The sequence below is a fragment of the Clytia hemisphaerica genome, unplaced genomic scaffold (genome assembly GCF_902728285.1).
Source record: "Clytia hemisphaerica strain Z4C2 unplaced genomic scaffold, Clytia hemisphaerica genome assembly, whole genome shotgun sequence".
NCBI classification, from domain to species: Eukaryota; Metazoa; Cnidaria; class Hydrozoa; order Leptothecata; family Clytiidae; genus Clytia; species Clytia hemisphaerica.
Genome location: NW_027103875.1, coordinates 176934 through 196922, shown reverse-complemented (window position 1 = coordinate 196922; position 19989 = coordinate 176934). Strand labels below are relative to the sequence as shown.

The 19989-nt window shown below is 35.0% G+C and overlaps 5 protein-coding genes across 7 annotated transcripts in view; 2 read left to right on the top strand and 3 right to left on the bottom strand.

The window, feature by feature from the left end:
* Positions 1–19989, bottom strand: part of LOC136808393 (large ribosomal subunit protein mL41A-like) — a 175899-nt gene that overhangs the window by 128425 nt on the left and 27485 nt on the right. The gene's annotated exons all lie outside the window — the stretch shown is intronic.
* Positions 5–1957, bottom strand: LOC136808385 (A-kinase anchor protein 7-like). 2 transcript variants are annotated; one of them, XM_067064923.1, is made up of 2 exons: positions 1799–1936; positions 5–1580 (listed from the first exon to the last, which is right to left on the bottom strand). In XM_067064923.1, exon 2 carries the CDS (start codon positions 1537–1539, stop codon positions 211–213), a length of 1329 nt encoding a protein of 442 aa, XP_066921024.1. In that variant the 5' UTR covers positions 1540–1580; positions 1799–1936; the 3' UTR covers positions 5–210. The 2 variants fall into 2 exon arrangements, with proteins under 2 accessions (XP_066921024.1, XP_066921023.1); XM_067064922.1 differs by having other exon boundaries at positions 24–1497; positions 1799–1957.
* Positions 2025–14047, top strand: LOC136808386 (DNA fragmentation factor subunit beta-like). The gene is made up of 4 exons (XM_067064924.1): positions 2025–2443; positions 10552–10850; positions 11522–11790; positions 13015–14047. Exons 1-4 carry the CDS (start codon positions 2182–2184, stop codon positions 13220–13222), a joined length of 1038 nt encoding a protein of 345 aa, XP_066921025.1. The 5' UTR covers positions 2025–2181; the 3' UTR covers positions 13223–14047.
* Positions 14290–15675, top strand: LOC136808389 (uncharacterized). The gene is made up of 2 exons (XM_067064928.1): positions 14290–14441; positions 14767–15675. Exons 1-2 carry the CDS (start codon positions 14371–14373, stop codon positions 15494–15496), a joined length of 801 nt encoding a protein of 266 aa, XP_066921029.1. The 5' UTR covers positions 14290–14370; the 3' UTR covers positions 15497–15675.
* LOC136808391 (S-crystallin SL11-like) lies at positions 16973–19688 on the bottom strand. Its single transcript, XM_067064930.1, has 4 exons — positions 18900–19688; positions 18380–18594; positions 17822–17935; positions 16973–17305 (listed from the first exon to the last, which is right to left on the bottom strand). The coding sequence occupies exons 1-4, from the start codon at positions 19033–19035 to the stop codon at positions 17153–17155; spliced, it is 618 nt and encodes a 205-aa protein (XP_066921031.1). The 5' UTR covers positions 19036–19688; the 3' UTR covers positions 16973–17152.

Genomic DNA, 19989 nt, shown 5'->3' with positions numbered 1-19989 from the left:
TAAAATATAAAATTTTCAAAAAATGCGACTTCTCGAGAATAAAGAAAAGAAATAATTGACTTGTGTCATAGGCTCAATATAAGCAGAATTTATAATCAATATTGAAATTACACCCAATAGCAATATAAACCCGACCACTCAAAAATTAATAACTTTTACTCTTCGTTACAATAACTTTGACAAGTTCTAAGATGTTCGATTTAAGATTGTTTACTTAGTATCACCCTCTTCGTTTTTATTTTTAGTTTTTGCTTCATGAATGTCATTTTCATTCAAAATATTCCAAGACGAATCTGGCTCAAAATTTTCAACTTCATTTTCCCACTTGGGAACGACTTCATACGAAGTGAGATCCAGTGCATTGAATGTTTCTTCCTCCATTCCTAGGTTCAATTTAGCTTCCTGTTGAAGATCAATGCTGGCCACAACTTTATAAAATCCATCCTCATTCTTTTTGTCAGTCATCGAACAAAGTAAAATGTCCTTAACTACATCACTACCAAAAGAATCGCTCTTGTGCTTTTCATACAATTGTGGAGCAATACGTCTGATACCGGCTTTCCTCATTTTTTGAAAACATCGACTCATTTTCATGATTGTCAAATGTGGTGTAAAGTTTTCATTTTTGAAACTCAAATTCATTTCAGCAAATGAAATCTTCAATAACTTGACAATTTCTCCTAAAGCAAGCAAGCTATCGTTTTGCACCAAATCAACAAAAACCACCTGTCCAGAAAAAGTACTTAGTTTTTCATATACTAATTCAATTTTCATTTGAGCAAATTTTTGCAGTTGAGGGGCGGATAAACACATTGCGTCAATAGCCGTCTGTTTTTCATCTTCATTTTTGAGAGACATGACAAAAAGTGTCAGATGAAGGGTTGGCAAAGGAATGAAACAGTCTTTAATTTTGCTGTTCTTTTCTTGTATGTGGTGTTGAACCTTGTTGACTTTTTCGTGAATATCTTTGTTGTACAAACGGACAGCAAGGAAATAGTTTGGCTTGGTATTCTTCTGTTTGGGTGATTGGGTACTGTTACTTCCTTTATCATGCTTTAACTTTTTCTTCCCTTTATCAACTTTCCATTTTTCAGCTCTAGCATATAAACTTTTCAAACCATAATCTGAATCTGAGTCCTCGACCCTTTCCATCCTATCTAATCCAAATTTCAACTTTTTTCCATCCTCATTAATGACAGATTTTCCAGAGTTGCTAGCGCTTAATCTTCGTTTTCGATCTTCATTGTCATTATTCTTGTCTGCCTCCTGATTCGTTAGATTATCACCATCATTCATTAAGTTTTTGACTTCCTTTTGAAATGATTCTGTGAAAATTTTACTTTTTAAGTCTTTTGGAGTAAGTTTTGATGTGGAGGGCGGCTGTGTTAATGTAGGAATGAAAGCAGAAGAAGCAGGTGTTGATGTAGTTTGTGCGCTCTCATGGTTCATACTCAATGCTGCAGTTTGTGTTATTCGAATCAACGAGGGACTGCTAACCTGAGAATAATGGAGAATGTTCTTAGAAAATTGTGATAACATTATATAATTGATGTATGTCTTTCTTCTCCTGTTTGGTAAATCTAAAAGACAAAAGGTAGAACCTTTAATAACTTTTTAATTTAACAATATCGCCAATATAGCAAATAAATAATAAACCAAACTGGCATATGCCTCCTAAGAGTGTAGACGAGTGTAGACTGTAGAGCACCACAACTGACAGCAAGATTCATTTTTAGAGAAAATAATTTAGCATTCACATTATTAAGAAAAATAGGTTTTAGCATGTCCATGTCCTTACCTTCTGATCCTTTCAAAAATATTAATTTCTTAAATAGCTTTAGAAAAGTTAATATCTTGCCAAAATGATCTTCTTTCTGTACTTCATACTTGCAAGTTTGAAACTTGTCTGAATTTTTGGATTGTTTACATTTTACATTTCAATATGGGTGCATTAAGAATCTTGTCTACCGACCTATATCCAGAAGCTCTGCCATTTTTGCGTCTCATTTTCAAGCGGGAAATTCACCGATATACAGAATACTAGACAGCTAGAGGGGTGTCATTATTTTGTGTCTTTGTTAGTGTTTTCTTGAGTTTCTGGTACAAATTCATTCTTCTATTTACTTTATATTAGAATTTTCTCAATTAGAATACTCAGAACCTCTTTCTTCTTAATTGTTTATGGAATTTATTCGTCGAATGTTAGGTATGGTCGAGTATAAGCCATACAAAGTTCAAGATTGTTTTGGGAAAAAGCGTGTTGGTCTAACAGCATCCAACTTCAAAGACCTCAAAAACAAAGCAAAATTAAAGTTAAATTTGGAGAACGTAGATTCAGTATATTTAGAGGATGGAACTGAAGTTGAGGATGACTCTTATCTTCTTTCTTTACCGACTCAAACTGTTCTTATTGTTTTACAAATTGGTGAAGTTTGGGAAGGGTGTAAGTATTTATACTTCCTTTATCAATAAGAAATCTTAGGTTACTGTGAAAAAGAATGCGGGTATTATATTTTGATTTTTCCCATGATAGATATAGTACCAGCTGATGCAAGTTACCGGACTTCACAGTAAAGGCCAAAAAAAAAAGTAGTCTTGTTTCCGGAAATGCGGGTGACGAAAAAAAAACTCACCCGGGCGGCCGCAAAAAATTTTTTTCTTCACATTTTTAGATTTTTCTTACACTCTTGATTTTTTTCTCTTTCTATTTAATAATATAAACAAAAAGCAGTTGTTAGAGAACAAACAACGAACGAAAATAAAAGAGAAGAGGAAATCATTTATATTTACGATTGACGTCACAAATATTATACAATACTAGTATTTAAGAACGTTCGTTCGTCTTTGCTGTATATTATTTACTCTGTTACAAAACTTTTGTGTTTTCTTGAGAAGACGTCTTGCTTTTTGAGCCTAGTTGTCTGAAATATTCAGTTTGAAAAAAAATATTTTTTTTCTGACAGCACAAAAAAAAAAAATTATTTTTTGCGGCCGGGTGACTTTCAAAAATAAGTTCACCCGGCCGATTTCCGGAAACAAGAGTACTTTTTTTTTTGGCCTAAGCCGGGTGGGAGCCAAATAGACCTTTTGCTAAGCTGTAGGATGTTTTGATTTTCTGGATGAATTTTAGCCAAAAAAATGTTAAAAAGGGTTTTTTGCAAACTTTTCTTCTCTGAAATACAAAACCTCACTGATTTCAAATACTGTTGTTTTGTATAAGATTCCCATTGCCGCACTAAGACTCCTTTTGCCACTTTACTAGCAGAAAACACCAAGACTTCAGGTAGTTGAAAAATAAGCTTTGGAAAATTAAGTTAGGCAGTTTCATGAGTAAACACAAGATTCTCTGTACCTTTAGAAACAAACCCTTTTCTATCTCATGCTGCGGAAAGATTCCAGAGAAGTGACAATAATCTTAGTGTGGAAATGGGAATCTTATAAAAAAGAAATTCTGATTTTCCATATCTCTTTTAAATCAAAAGCTGTAAACCCTTGCAATAGGTTCATTCAGTCAGGGAAATCCCTCAATTGCAGTAGTAATTTTTTACTGCAATTGCGGTATAAACGTCACTTTTACATTTTTCATATACCGTCAACTGCTCCAACTTGGGACGAGTGGTCGCAACATGGGACTTGTTGATATCTGGCCTGTATTTTTACTTACTGTTAAATCACTTTGACAACAAATTTGTTTTGATACTTCCACCAAGTTTGTCAATCACACTTCTTCTGTTATTCATATATCACAAAAATAGATATGTCTAGAAAAACTGCATCTGACAAAAGTAATTAAAATTAACCATTTCACGTCATCTCTTTTAAAAATGTCTTGCTCCCTAGGGCTGAAAATACGACGCTAGATTTTATGGATTTTTGTAGATATCTGTGTTGCAGAGCGCGTGTGTTCCACTACAGATTTTTTTCATATTTTGATTTAGAAGCCTACTCGGTGCGAAAGAGAAATCGTGTATTTTTTAATACACAGTTTATTAAACTCAAATCAAATGACTTTGGAGGTTCGGTGAAATGGTGGTGGAATGGCTATCCCATGTTGTGTCAGATAGTCCCAAGTTGGAGCAGTTGACGGTACCGCAATTGCAGTATATTTAAGAAACAGAATTCAAGATTCAAGAGGAAAACAGACAATTTTTGTACATAATTGATCATACTAACACCAAAACCTCTCTAGGACATTACGAAAACTATTTTCCAGCTTTTCCAAAAATAGTAACCCACATATAGCTTGTTTCACCATATTTTTAAATTCCGTAACGATTTTTTATGAACACGGTTGCATTTTTTGATATTTTTATGTGTAAAGAAGGTAAGTGTCAAGAGAAAAGTTTGCTCGCTGTTTTTGATTTAATTCCCACGTCTCAGATGCAATTAAAGTATAAGGCCCTAGGAATAAACACAAAAAAGGCAGACTAAGGAGGCAAGATGAGAAGTTTTTGAGAGTGGTCGAAATACACTGATCTAGGTACCAAAGGATATGAGCAACAGAGGAAATAGAATAGAGACATAAGTGTGCAGTAATGGAAACAGTATATTTCGAAACGTAAACAAGAATGCCGAAAATGTATAATAGAACTTGGGATGACATTGGGGATGCATCAAGATATATAGTGAAGATATGTAATATCTGTCATTTTAGAAAAAGAAAAGTATTGATATATAAATAACTCAAACTGATAAAAACGAAAAAAGTTAAGAATATTTTTGTTAATTGTGTGTATTTACGATTTTTTTTGGTATTTTTTATTTTTTAATCATTCCGAAACAGAGGGTAATTTAGCAAAAAGTTAAAGGGAATTTAAATAGTGGTATGTGAAAGAAAAACCTAATCCAAATGAAGATAGAAGAAAAGTAATAGTGGAGAAACAATGAATTGCAAAAAACTAACCCGTTTTGACGACGGGTGTCCTGTGTAACCCGTATTTATATATGACGGGGGTCTTACTTAGCCTGTTTTGATGACAGGTGTCGCCTAGCCCCGTTTTGATGACGGAGGTTGATAAGCCCCGTTTTGATGACGGAGACTTATACGCCCCGTATAAGACGGAGGCTAAAAAATAAACAGGGAGGTTGCCCTGGCGAACCTTAACACTGTTGGGACTACAGTGTGCGAACCTAATCCAGATCTAACTGGATCCTTGACCTTAGGGGATGAATCTAAGTAACTGACTACTGACATGCAACGGTTACGGAGTAACCCTACACCCCAACGTCACCCAAATCCAAAGAATAACATTAAAAGGAGGGTAAAGAAATTAATCTGAGGAAATTATAGACACATAATGACATTAGGTAGGTTGCAAATAGTGATGTAATAATTTTACCTTGGCCAAGTTAGAATTAAACTTTGAAATATCTTGGTCAGAGATTTGAGATACCTAAGATAGCAATCCCTAGACCGTCTACCCACAATGTGTATCATTGAGTCAGACACACATGCGGAGAGGGCAGCGGAGGCTCCACCCATGCAAAAACTTAGGGTATTTAAACAGTGTTCAAGAGGAAGGAGCTTGAGCAGGGTATGGACTTTCCTTCAAGATATAAGTTTGCCATCCATGAATTTCCATATATTATTGTGAAAAGGAATCTCTGCGAAGAAATGTGTCTTAGAAATTGTAGTCTGTAAATTTAAAAAAAAGGAGTAGGAAGAGTTATAAACAAAGATATTCGGAAAATATGACGGCAACAAAATAGAAAGAAGAGAGAAAATATTTAAAAAGCATCAGCATTAAGAAAATTAGCTAGGAAACTAAATACAATCATGTGGAAAATTGAAGAACTAAATTTGAGTTTTAAGAGAGCTTTAAAAGATCTGCATTTAAGCTGTTGATTCGAGATCTGTACAATGTGATTCAAGTCTCTTGCAGAGATGTGACATGAAACGGAAATAAGACATCCTAATTAAGATTTGGTTTGTAGTGAATGTACACTGCAAACTAAACTTGGAGATTACGCACGGTTCAAAACATATCATCTGTTAGCCATTAACTTATAATATTTTCATAAATGACTTGAACCTGGTCCTTCGATTATTCAAAAGTATCCATGCTTGAGAAATCTATTGAAATTCATTACTGTCCTTGTCTAGCCACTGACTCTATCAAGTTGAAACAACAATCATTGTTGAGCTACTCAGGAGCCACAAGCATTTAATACAAATTCTGCAAGTATTTGTCTCGAAAGGACAGCACTAAAATTTCAAAGTACTCCATACCATTACAGTTAGGTTGTGATTCCATTTAAGATACTGGATGACTAAGTCATTTTGTGAAGCCCTTTCTCCGTCAACTCCTATAGCGAAAATAATTTGACTTATCAAGTATTTCCAAAAAACCTGTTTAGCATTTAGTCACAAAACATTTGGCTGCAAATTGGAGCATTGAACCTGCCAGTCAAACTTGTCTTCTTATCCCTTATTATAAAGTTTCAACCCATTGTCCCAAAAGGATAGACACTACCGATAGTAGTCAACGAATATCGATCAATCAAATTTGACACAACACTATAAAATGATTAATTTCAAAACATTAGCAAAGAATTGATAAATTTATCCTGAATGTCTGGCATTGCTGGTACTACCCTTGCTTAAAAAGGTCAAATGTTGTTACCTCAAATGTAGGATATTAGTTAAACGTTTAGAATAATAAATTCAGGCCATTGAAAATTTTTTTAAATAAAAACCGACCAGTCCCCAGAACAATGGAAGAAATGATACTTAGAGAACAGCCTCCTTTTTGACTTGCTGTCGTTAAATCAATAATAAAACAAGGAGAGTTGTAGAAAATGTTTGGGTGATTTTGAAAACTGCAAAAAGTTTATGACAACATCTCAAAAATCAAAACACATGCAAAATGACACATCAATCCAGTCAAAAATCCACTATAACAAGCATTTAATTTGATCTTATTAAAGCATAAGACGAAAAGGCTATAAGGACGAAAAGCAAAAACTGGATCACTACCCTTATTCTTCAAGTCACAAGTAACAACACCAATTTGTCATTTCAACTTTGAGAAAGCAGATACAAATATTCAATCGTACCAGGCTTGTATACCACGTACGTGTCAAAATCAAAACAATCATTAAATCTGACATCTTTCTCAAAGAACTTGTCCCATCATATCAAATCCCAAAACAACTTGACAATCGTTTCATAGCTCATTGACCGGTTAATTTTTTAACAATTATGAATAAAAAATACATAACCATAACACTGGATAACAGGCCCCTATCCCCAACTCTCAAAAGGCTAAATGAAGCAGCACAACGACCAACAATCACAACTCCAGAAACGATGACAAGTGTCACTCCAGCCACAAATCACTCCGAATGCAGGAAAATCTTTTAAGCCTTGAACAAAATTCTAGTGCCAGAAATTATCTTGATTCAAGACAGACACGACTCCTCAAAACAAAGCCAAAGGAACAACAAAAGCCAGAAGAAGCAAACAATCAAGTCAAAGATTGAATTTAGAATGCCACATATTCAGGTGAATACTGATAAACTTGCCTCAATAACTTTACCAGCCTTTTAAGACTATCTAAATCCAGACGAAAAGAGAAAACAATACAAAGATTCATACCGAAAATTAAAGGAGGGGTGGCAGTGAGAGTTGATGGACGTTTTTACTCGTAGCGAGGCTACCATTATTATTGTTGTTGATCGCTCCTGTGAGGGCGTTTGAGGCGGTAGCGGGTGAAGAGGTTGTAGTTCGTTCGTTATTTGGATGGACGAAGCCAGCTCGCTGGATGCTTTCGAATACTGTTACCAGGATATTGGTTTCATCGCCTACTGAAGAAACTTGCACTGTTGATGGAATTGTAAAGTTTGGGCGAGCCGATGGATTCAACGTTGGTTGTTGACACGTGTAGCAGATATAGCGGCAAAATGGCTGAAATGGTGGTCGTTGTTCGTCGTGTTGTTCGTTATTCAGATGATGAAAGATTGAAGTTGTGATCAATTGAGACTGAGCTGAACTGTGCTGAAAGGGGTTTGACGGTAGGATATATATAGGCGAAGGAAAGAATAACCGGCAGCCGAAATATACTATTTCATAGCCGCCTCGGTGCGGTGGCGGGATGTACTTCATTCGACTTGGAATTAACCTGAGCTAAGGTTTAGCTCCAAGATTTTTTGAAATTTCGACATTAAAAAAAAGTCAGTTTTTTCTCGACAAACCTGTATACTTTTTATTGGTGCACCGGGTATGTAGCCGTTATAAGCCTTTGTAGGCTAACCACAAATGAAAACTACTGCAATTAAAGTATACCGCAATGAGGGATTTCCCTGACTGTCATTTCAACCATTTTTATCAATTTTCTGCCAAGTTTGAAAAATCTGAATACAGTATAATGGCTCCCAAAACGGAGGTTTTGCCTTAAAGAGCCATGTTTTTACTTTTTTTAAACCTAAGAAAACTTCAGATTCAAAATCCTAACACATTTTTATTGGGTCTGAAAAAAGAAAAATACCAAAATGTCATTTTTAACATGGCTAATTTTCTTCTTCCTTTTTTTTCGAAAATCCCTTTTTCTAGACTAAAACCGTCAAAAGTCAAACAAGATTGGAATTAAATGATATGTACGGACGTACGGATAATGGGTCCTAGGACCTTTTAGTGCGATATTTATAGATAGATCGTCGCATCAAAATAAGAAAGCCTTAAGTCCATTTTTGTAGTTTTGAGAAAATCAAGTTTAAAGGTTTGAAATGGCTGCCATTTTTGACCATGTTGGGCTAGCTAGCTGCTTTTTTGATATGAATATAAATGAAGAAAGATCTTTCAAGTTCTAAAGTATCAACATTGTCACTTATACCATTGCGGAGATATGAATGCTTCTTCATAGCATGTTTTTCGAGAATGGACTTAAACCTTTTTTTCTATGTAAATTTCCTTGATTAAAACTGAAAATTTGAAAAATTTCCAGTGAAAAAGTGTCTTAACTCCAAAATGGACTTAAGACTTTCTTGCTTTAAACTTTCTTAACTTTTTTGAACTCTTTAACTAAAACCTTAATCTAAAAGGTCCTAAAGTCCAACTAAAATGACAATGGAATTAAGACTTTCTTAACTTGAGAAAATTTCAAAAATAAAAATTCTTATTTTTCAAAAAACTTAAAATTAGGCCACTTTAGGTTGGTTTTTGATGGATTTAAGCCAAAAATTCGATAAAAAATGGGGTGTAAAGCATCGGTATGGTCATAACTCAATTTTTGAAAAAATGGACTTAAGGCTTTCTTATTTTGATGCGACGAGATAGTTAAGCCCTAAAAACTCTGGAAAATATAAACATAATACCAACTAAGAAAATTCGAAATATTTCACGATAAAATTAAAATTAGAGACGAAAATCTAATGATTTTATCGTGTCATTAATTTCTGACATATTTAAGTGATGTGTTTTTAACAATTTCAATTTAATTGAATGGACGTTTTGGGGACCACTAACCTCCGTTTTGACAACCATTTGTATGAAGATAAAGAGAGCATATATTTCTCAAGAGCAATGTTTACAAACTGTTGTTTACAAACTGCCAATTTCTTCTTAAAATTATGTGGACACCCTATATTTAAAAAAACTTTAAGCGCCCGTTCATGCTATATTATAATAAAGCCATACATTTCTATTTCTGACTTTTTTAAGATGTAAAGCATTGCCTTCATACCTATTGATAGTAATTTGATGTCGGTGCTATGCTTTTTGATTAAGATATTTCGAAGAAACTAAACCTTGGTTTTAAGGGCCATTAGAAAAATATGACTCAACTTTGACTGAAAAAAAATCATACAAAAATCTTTATATTAAGAAAATTATCTTTTGGGAATAAAAATAAGAAAAAATTTAACGTTCCTTCCCTATTTTCTGAATTCACTAGAAAGATTTCAATTTGGATAGACATTTTGGGAGCCACATACATACTGTACCAGACTGTACACATTTGAAATATTCAAAGTTTTAGAAAATTATAAAATTGAAATTTCTAATCAAGTAGCAAAAAATTTACTTTTTCCATCAATCCGCATAAAATGATCTTATACTTTTAATTATTTTCTTCTTCTCAAGAGCAATGTTTACAAACTGTTGTTTACAAACTGCCAATTTCTTCTTAAAGTTATGTGGACACCCTATATTTAAAAAAATTTTAAGCGCCCGTTCATGCTATATTATAATAAAGCCATACATTTCTATTTCTATTTCTATCCATTTATTTGCATAAGCCTAAAAAAGCTAACATCGCAAATATTTAACAAAAACTTGTTTATATACACCATTGGAAAGATATTTTCAAGGAGAATCATCTAAAAGATTGAAATATTTAAGACTTGAAAATTGAAAAAAGAAGATTTTTCCCCTGCTTCAAGAATCATGTAATTTGCCTTTTTAAGTATTTGAACCTTGCTTTTCAAAACTGCACTCAGAAAAGCAAAGTATCCACATATTTTTCTTTGAGACAGTCTTTTAAATTATTTTTTTTTCGGGGGAATTTCACTCAACAAACCAAATCATTTGAAACTCTGTCCTGTTATTGTTTCCAGACATCAGTTACTTGAAGATGGCAAGCAACAAGATCATCGAAAACGTTGCCATGAGAACGCTCACAATCAACAAAATTCAAGAACTTCTCTTGGATCCAGAATCTCCAGAACTCTCCCTCATCATGGATTTCGTCCATACTATTCACTCCAACCTCGATGCAGAACATATTGAGGATGATCCAGACTGGTTTGAAGGTGTTGCATCCAATTACAAAAACAAAACACACGTTATGAGAGATTCTGCTAAAAATCGCATTCGTGGATATTTGGCAAAAACTAAAGATTTCGCAAGCTCCACTGTAAGGTTTTCGATCATTCAAACGCATTTTAATGTTTTTTTAGTCTGCATTGCGAATGTTCACTATCTTTAACTTTAAATAATATATTCTCAATGAGATTTAATGTTTTTTTGTATCATTTCTCTTGATTCCTGGTGCATTTGATAATTGATGTGACGAAATTGAATACAGAGATGAATACCAACGGTTATTACTCTCGGGTACCTAATAGCCGGGTTTGGAATAAGCAGGGGGTTGGAAAAAATCTCAAAATTTGATAAGCGGGGGGGGGGGTCGGAATAAAAATGTCCTGGGTGGAAAATGTTCGAAAAGGAGGCTAATACAGCAGAATTAGGGCAAAAGGGGGAACTTTCAAAAAATTTTCCTAAAAATCAATAAGCGGAGGGGGGTTGGAATAAGAATGTCCTGGATGGAAAATTTTCGAAAAATTAATTAGCAGCCTCCTGGCTATTAGGTACCCGAGAGTATACGCTATTTATCGGCAAAATAAGGGAACTCTCGTTTTGACAGCTGGAAATATTTCTGAAAATTAGTAGTCAGGGATCCTTGTAAGATCCGTTTGTTGGAAACAAGATCAGGAAATTAACAAAGAGAGGGTGTCGTCTATTAGGCCTATATAGTAAGTTGACAACAAATCGGCGTTGTTCTAATGGACAAATTATTTTGTTTAGAAAATGCCGGGAAAGAAAGTTCGAGTGGAATTCACCAACATCATCGATCAATTTCAAAACGAATTAAAAGAGAGAGGATATTACGGGCAGATATTCGATCGGTTCGCTTCTGAAAAAGAAAGTGACGTCATCAAATTATGCGATGATAAGGGCTGGTTTACATGTCAAGGTGCTTTTGATATGAAGGATTGTGAGCGAGTGCATCGAATCAACCCTTATGCTTCGAAAGATGCACGTGTCTTGTTTAGCACGTGGAACCTCGATCACAGGTCTGTTCCATAATAGTCATATTTTACTCCGTTTTCATGAAATAAGGGAACGCGTTTCCATTACCTTATATACATAGCGTCATCCTGGGTTTAGGTCCTAGGCAAAAATTAGGTCCCCCCTGAGTTTTAAGTCCCCCCAAAGATTTATGAATTTTTTGTTAGCCCCCAGGACTTTTGACCCTAGACACTTTCAAAAAATTGATCCAGTAAAAAAGGGTTTTCTAATGTAAATTGTGTTCAGTTCAAAGTTTAAGATAAAATATTTTGCACACTTTCTAAAAAATTTTCAGATTCATGAGCTTCAATTTGAGTAATTGAAGCTACTATTAAGCTAGTATTAAGCTGAATTATTTTAGCCCCCACGTTAAGTGATGAGATTTTAACTCCCCCCAAGTACATAGGTCCCCCCAAAAAAGTGGTGGTATTTCCAGCCTCCTCCTTTTTTGGGAAAAATTTAGGGTGTTGCCCCCCCCCCCCAACCAGTAGGGGGCTGACGCTATGACATATTCTTTACATACGCCAATTACACTTGAAACCTTCACTTTTGCTTCTTTGTGAAACGTATTTCTATCCTAGTCTATGGAATCTTGAAAACACAAAAATCTGTGAAAATTTGGATTTTTGGACCTATCCCGGTGGGTGGAGGTCCTTTAAATTAACCGACGTTCGTTTGTTTGTTCGTCCGTCCGTCCGTCCGTCCGTCCGTCCGTCCGTCCGTCCGTCCGTTCGTCCGTCCGTTCGTCTGTTACCAGCTTTTCTCGGGATTGGCTCATTAGTTTTTCTGATTTTTTGCACAATGATGCAAAATGGTGATTCGCCAAAAGTGCCTGAAAATGGGGTTTTTTGGACTTTGTTTGTGAAGTTGCTTCATTAGTTTTTTCTAATTTTTTAGACTGCTCACTACATATTCTTACTCTTATGCTATTTGTCCTATTTTTATCTGATTCTCATCATCAGGTAGGTCCATTCAGCATGCTTGACCCCCGGCATGCGAATCGAATTGAGGGGGCCAAAAAAAAAATGTCGACTTTTCATCCTTATTTCACCCCTCTAAAGGGTATATATAAGCTTTTTTAAAAAGTGAAAATAAATTACTTTGTAAAATATTGGGGGGCATGGCATGTTGCTTGTTTAGCCTGGTTTAGCCTTAATTTCATTTCATTTAAGGGACCCAGCCAAACAATATTTTAAATTTTGGCTACTTTTCTGTCTCTGATTTCTTAGGATTGAAAAATCGCGCGAGATTTTACCACGGCTGTTGGAATCGATCATCGAATGTCCGAAGACTAAACAGGTCAACTGGAAATATTTCTTTGAACTTCTGTTTACTGTGCAGAACTTGAAGCTTGTTGATATACGTTGTCATAAGAAGGAAAAACACACGGCGTGTGTTGTCGACCGCCGTAAAGTTTACGCATTACGTAAGAAATAAGTGAATGTGATTTCTGTTGATTTAGGATGTATATGTAGTTCCTCGTCTGCTAGAGAGTGCAAGAAAGTAATTTTTACGAGAACAAGTGTATTTTCAAATAATTATTTTATATCTGCATGCATTTTCCTTTGCAGTGACCTTATGATTACATTTCCCCCAACTTTTATAACATATTATCTTTCTCGTAAAATTGCTTACTACAAAAACCATGCCATACATGATAAAAGGGGTTATATTAAAACAATATTCCTCTTTTTTCATGTTATCATAAATCATCGCTTTGAAAGAGAAGATTATATTGTCGCTATAGAAACATGTTATAACACGCATGGCTAATTACAGCATATTACGTATTATTTATTCACGAAAACCTCTACACGGGAGAGTGATTTCTTTTGTTCGAGATAAACTAATGGGCTGTTTGGAACTCCATCGCAGAAGTTTTGTATTACGTTATCATAATAAAGTGTGTTATTTGAGATACAAAAAGAGAATTTCTCTATTTGACGAAAAAGATAAGACGACTTTTGTGTTATGCGAAGATACGTGTTGTGTGTGAGTTTCTCTGCTCTATGTTACGTTTACTGTATATCATAAATTGTTGAAACTATAAGATGAAAAGTAAAACTTTTTTAGAATCATTTTTTTATACTCCTTTATCTGTTTATGGGGAACATTTTTTATCCTTTCAAATTTTTGTACATAATTGTTGTATATATTAGGAATTTAAACATAAATTTGTAGCATTTTGGAAGAAACTATAGTATATAAGCTCAAAATGTCATCAGTAAAACGGATAATATATGGAATGCATGGCGTTCTAAATCTTACGTTTTGATCGAATGATATTATTGATTTATTATAACTTTCATATATAAGAAAGATATTTAAATCCATACAAAATTCCAGGGGTCTTCCAGTGGACTCCCGACCTCATGATTGCTTTAAAGCATCCAACCTTGCAAAGTCTTGTCCCCAAATTTTTAACGCCTTGCGAAGGTCACTCACAACACAACTGCTATTTCTTCCTTTTCTCTCATAGCAATAGTCATCTTCAATCTAACCAATTACTCACAATTATTTTACAGAACTAAATTAAAAAATCCAAACCCAAAAGACGAAAAATTGACGTCACTCAAAAAGCAAAGATGGGAGACGAAGAGAACGAGCAAGCGGCAGCCAAAGTCGAGATTTTCCTCCAAACAGAAGACGATCAAGTGTGAGTCACAAATTCATTTTAAACAACACGCCCTAACACGCCCCTTTCGTTCACCCGTGTCCCCTGATTGGTTATGGTTTACTGTGGCCATTTCTTGACGATTGAATATTGTCAACTTTCTCTAATTCTAATTTTTCTATAATTCGAACTAAAATATTAAGTGGTGTAATTTACTCTGTTATTCAAATCTTTCTCTAATTCGAATAAAATTTTTGGTGCCTTTAATATGGAATTAATTTTACCTCGACACTTAATAACCTAATGATAACTAACAAACCTTAATAACCTCTTAACATTCTTTAAAGATATGTTTATTTTTTTCCAGGGCCGTTCAAATCGAAGAAGTGGCCGATGAAGAGGACGGTGAAGGCGGAGAACCGGCCGCAAAACGGCCTCGAAAGCCTAAGACCTTCACCAAAGAGTTGGGCCTGTGGACGGACGAATCTACAGCTATAATGTGTGGATTATGGCAGGTGGAAGAATTATTATACAATGGCAACCATCCACGACACATGTCGAAGAAACATCGCGACCGATCCATCAGAACCATCGTTGACGGGCTGGCCAAAGAAGGAATTGATATGACGGAAGATCAGGTGGTCGCCAAACAGAGTTCCTTACGCGCTTATTTCTCTGGACAAATCAACAAACAAAAGCGTGAAAAACTAAAAGGAATCGACTACGTTTCTAAATGGAGACATTTTCGTGATTGTTATTTCCTCGAAGAGTACATTGTTCCTCGAAATAAAGACCTTGAAGGAATCGTTATTGATGACGTCACTCAGGTGCTTGAAGAATCCATCCCCTTGGCCACACCTAAACGTGGTGCAGCCAATGGCAAGAGGAATTCAACGCCCGGCTCCGCCAAACGTTTACCGCCCATTCAAACTTTATCGCCCATGAAGCGTGAGAAAACTGCGGACGAAGCATTTTTGGAAATGATGCAAAAAATTTTGACGAACATTCCTGAAGGAGAGATAAAAGACATGTTAAAGCTGAAGATACATCAGGAGTGTTTGGAAGCTAAATATAAAGTGTTGAATGGGAACGTGTGACACGAGCCTTAAGTGGGTCGATCGAAAACACGGATTTCACTTGAGGCGTCTGTTTGTTGAGCGAGCGAGCAAAGCAACATTCTTGCCTTTCCAAACATTTTGTATTGGTTAACTTTTATTGACTTCTTTGTAAATATTTTTAACTAACGTCTTAAAGATTCTGATGATATTCAAATATTGGAACTGGTGAAAATCTTTTGAATTCTCGTGTTCAGTCCATGGCATTTGTGACCTGGAACTCGATATTAGTTCATTGAGAGGTTTTTTAACAAAATGTTTTATTCCAAGATTATTCAAGACTTTCACTGAAGAAATTTTCATTAAAATAGTTTTCATTTTGATTTTGATATTTTCTCTGTAAACAACACAAGTAAGTCAAGCGGCTTTCTCAAGCAAGAAAAATGAAGATTTGCCCCTCATTTAGAAATTTAGTTTGGAAAACACTCGGGTTACATGTTTTTTCTTTTATAAGCATAACGTTTATAAGCATATGCAGGCTCAGTTTTGGCTACCTAAACAATGGCTCTATTGTTTGAGAACAATAGAATGCTAAGCATAATGCGAGCCTGATGTAGGGACAGACACTTGTTTATAAAAAAAAAAACATGTACGTGTTTTGGACGAGATATAGGTGGCTTCATTTCGGATCTAATCAATGGTCCCAAAGTATTCTCTGAGTAGATTGTGATTGGTCGGCGCTGACACTCTCGGTACATTCACCATGTACCTTTTTAAATCATAGCGTGGTATGCACAGAATCATGAAATCAACAGTAAGCAGAACCCTGAAAATAAAAGAATATTCTTAAATACTTGAAATTAAACTTTTATTTCTGATATATACACGTTTATTTTATAAGAACATCCAAAATTTTTGAAGCCTTCATGTTCTTAACATGTTCTTATTTTCACCACTTTTTGAGCATTTTTATCCTTTTTCCTAAGAAATCGGGTGTTGCAGAGCCCTCAAAGCCTTAAAATGTTCTTAACTTGTTCTTATCATTTTGGCCATCGAAGTCTTATGTTCTTACATTGTTTGTTCTTATAAAAAAACGGGTAAAATTCCTAGCTTTCAACGAATGAAACTTTGTATAAGGTCAGGGTTGACAATTTTGAGCGAAACTTTCAGCATCATAAGATTCTGAATTTCAAAACACCCCTATGTCTCAGACTTGGGACCTCAGCTCCACCGAAAAGTTTCACATTAAAATTCTTCTCCGATGGGAAATATGAATTATAGCCTCACTGGCGGGAAATTGATATTGATTTCATCCCCATTCGAAATTCAGTGTTTAAAAATTGTACTCCAAACTCCAAAACCAACCACATTAGATTTTTCAACCGTGTAACAAAAATTTTTTATCCCCATTGAGTTGAGATTTCAATAGGAATTTTTATCCTCACTCAGTTAAAAAGTTCTGCCGGGGCTGTGAGACAGGGATATTTCAAAATTTGGATATTTTTCTGGAACTGACAGTTTGAAATTATACATTCACATTCATATTATTGGTGAACTATTATTGGCCGTAAAAGGGTGAATATGTACAAAATATTATCGATATAAAATTAACAAAGAAATAAATAGAGTTCGGCATATTTGATCCAAAATAGATTTTTTGACTGATTAAGCAAGCGTATATGTATTATCGCCAAAATATCATTTCTTTTGAGAGTCCATATATTTTTTGATTTTCTCAAGGTTCAAAACTCGTTGGTACAACGCATAGATTTCTGGGTATTCATCTTTAATGTCTCGAATGTCTTTGAGCAAAATCAAAATTCCAGTGATTTGGAAATCTGCCAACGAGAGCTAAAATGAAAAGGAAGGAGGGAGGAAGAGCATAAATACATTAGTTTACTTGTAATGATTGTGTATGTAGCATGAAACTTTGATTTTGGAATACCTATAACTTTATTAAAGTACATTTCAAATTAGCTGACAGTAAATTTTCAATTGCGCATTGCTTTTGATAGATTTCGAATTAGATAGCGATTTTATACTTTTTGGAAAGGCAATCCGGAACGGAATATTATGCGTATAAAATTGTTTTAAAATTTCCAAAACGAAGATGAAAAACGAAAAAGAAAAAAATCAGCTTTTTATCTAGCAATGCTATAGCCACCATTTTTGGACTTGAGAAAATTCAATCTTTGCCCTTGTCAGCTGTGAAATATGTTTTCGAAAAAAACAAACTGTTAATTAATTATGTCAGGGAGTGGTAACCGTTTGCTAAACTAGGAGCGACAAATTTTCTTTCCACGCTTACCTAACTCAGGCTAGTGTGCCAATCTATATAAAAATGAAAGTTTTGAAAGGACCACTTACTTTATCACCGACAAAGAAACCTTCTCCATTTTGATTTTCTTTCAACATTTTGGTCAAGAACCCCATCGGAAGATTGTATTTATCCGACGCGAAAAATTCCTCCAATTTTGCTTTCTATTGAAAAGAAAGTTAACTTTTGCGTATTAGATGCGGATAATTGTTTTCAAATACACCCCTGTATCAACACCACGTTGAATTGAATCAAACTTCCACTTGAAAAGACTAATTTTGGTAAACATTTATTACCAAGGCAGACGTAACAATCTCACAAGCTATCAGCAGCCAAGCTATCAGCAGATTACTAGGGTGTCCAACAATAACAACAGGCTTCCAGGCTCCCCGTCGGACGTCGATTTTCGTCTGTTTTTGAACAGAGAGCTCACATCACTGCTTGTCTCATTTCTGGGAAAAATCAGTTTGAAACTTTAACGTTTCGCATTAGGCATAAGAAGCACAAATCCGTTAATGAATACCAGCATTCCTGCCACCGCAAACCTCTACTACTATGGAAATAAAGCCCTTGGTCTGATTTTAAGAAAATTATGTACAATTACTTACTCGAACATCGGGTTCCAAGTCATAAGGAATAGAGCTCAACTGCATGAACATTTCAAGAACCGTCTCACATAGCTGGTCGATCATTAATTGGTCAGTCGCATTGTTGCCATAGAAACCAAGCTCCCTAGCAACAAACCTTACAATGGCCATTGATTGACAATAGATTTTGCCTCCAACTTCGAGAGTAGGCATTCGATGCAATGGAAATCTGGAGGCTGAGATGAATGGATGAATTGTTGGATAAAAAGGTGATTAAATGTAGACAAGACAAAAAATAAGATTTTAGATTCAACACTTAAAATGTTATGCTACTACTTTAAAGGGAAAGGAGGTCCTCATAATTCGAAAATGAACTTTCGAAAGTTTTTGATTTAGATAGTAAATAAATTTGAAGAGTTTTTGGCATCTCAAAATTTAAATTTTGAATAATTTTTCTCGAGGGCTGTTTTCATTTTTAGTACATCGCAGAGTACAAAACAAGTGGGGGGCGGATAAATTTCGAGAAAAGTTTTTGTCTCACCGTCACTCTTACTGCTGGCCCATTCTTCCACTGACAAACGGTTGTCCGTAAATTCCACGCCCGCTGCATGAAACATCAGCCGGATTGGCTCAACACGGCCCGGTAGTTGAAAATAGTTCAAAGTGTATTTTGCCATAACGTATTTGTGTTATAGTTTTCTGAAATAAGAATGGCAAGAGATTATAGAAAAGCAAGTAGCAGAAATAATATGAAATCATTCCAGTATGATTCACACAAAAAAAGGAGCTGAAACAGTTTTCCTATCAAAGACTTTGTAATTACAACCTTGCAAGGCTATCCTTCTAACAACATGTAGATCAAATTTCATATCGACAACGGTTTTTTCATCTCATACACAAATCGATTTTTGTAGAACAAATAGCACAGCTAGATGCTTTTCTACGTTTTTTAGAGCCTCTTTCAGATGCAATATTCTTTATACATTTCATAGTAATGCGAATTGTTGTGTACAACCCCTTTTTTGATAAAGCGCCATTTCGTTCTTTATTGAATAAAACGGATTATTCATATAGAAGTAATCCCCATTCTGCCCTTATCCCTATTAGTACTAGTGGGGGGGTTCTGTAAGGTAGAGAAAGCTTTTTGTACTCAGAGACCTTTTTGACTTAACAATGGCGGTTTTTGAAGAAAGGAGTTTTTTTCCGACGAGAAAAGGGTAAACGGTCAGTTAAATTACTTTACCTGCCTTAGCATGAAGATTTTAAATTGTTATGCGTTTTTTTTAGTTGAACATTATCAAAACATTATCAAGCAAATATAAATGAAAGTATGTGTTGACAAACAAGCAAGATGATTTCCTTTAATACAATAATGACCGGTTAGTGAGGGCTGTACTGAGAAATATTGCCCGAGGTCAAGTAACGACCGAGCTTGCGAGGTTGTTGCGTTGACCGAGGGCAATATTTTCAGTACAGCCCGAAAAAACCGGTCATTATTGTATTTGTTAACCGTTTCCCGACCGTTTCCTTCAGCTTCAATTGATTTTTAGCGCTTTGTCCAGGAAAAATAGGGAAATAAAGCGAAAAAACAAGCGAAAAGAGATAAAATATTGTTATATATTCTGACGTCA

What these genes read in the sequence shown, in the direction of transcription:
- LOC136808386 (XM_067064924.1), top strand. Translation starts at nt 2,182, where the DNA reads ATGGAATTTATTCGTCGAATGTTAGGTATGGTCGAGTATAAGCCATAC. An exon ending in TGGTGAAGTTTGGGAAGGGT is followed by an intron (nt 2,444 to 10,551) that starts GTAAGTATTTAT and finishes TATTGTTTCCAG; the next exon opens with ACATCAGTTACTTGAAGATG. An exon ending in AAGATTTCGCAAGCTCCACT is followed by an intron (nt 10,851 to 11,521) that starts GTAAGGTTTTCG and finishes TATTTTGTTTAG; the next exon opens with AAAATGCCGGGAAAGAAAGT.
- LOC136808391 (XM_067064930.1), bottom strand. Translation starts at nt 19,035, where the DNA reads ATGGCAAAATACACTTTGAACTATTTTCAACTACCGGGCCGTGTTGAG. An exon ending in ACTTGGAACCCGATGTTCGA is followed by an intron (nt 17,936 to 18,379) that starts GTAAGTAATTGT and finishes TCTTTTCAATAG; the next exon opens with AAAGCAAAATTGGAGGAATT. An exon ending in GTTTCTTTGTCGGTGATAAA is followed by an intron (nt 17,306 to 17,821) that starts GTAAGTGGTCCT and finishes TTTTCATTTTAG; the next exon opens with CTCTCGTTGGCAGATTTCCA.
- LOC136808389 (XM_067064928.1), top strand. Translation starts at nt 14,371, where the DNA reads ATGGGAGACGAAGAGAACGAGCAAGCGGCAGCCAAAGTCGAGATTTTC. An exon ending in CAAACAGAAGACGATCAAGT is followed by an intron (nt 14,442 to 14,766) that starts GTGAGTCACAAA and finishes ATTTTTTTCCAG; the next exon opens with GGCCGTTCAAATCGAAGAAG.
- LOC136808385 (XM_067064923.1), bottom strand. Translation starts at nt 1,539, where the DNA reads ATGTTATCACAATTTTCTAAGAACATTCTCCATTATTCTCAGGTTAGC.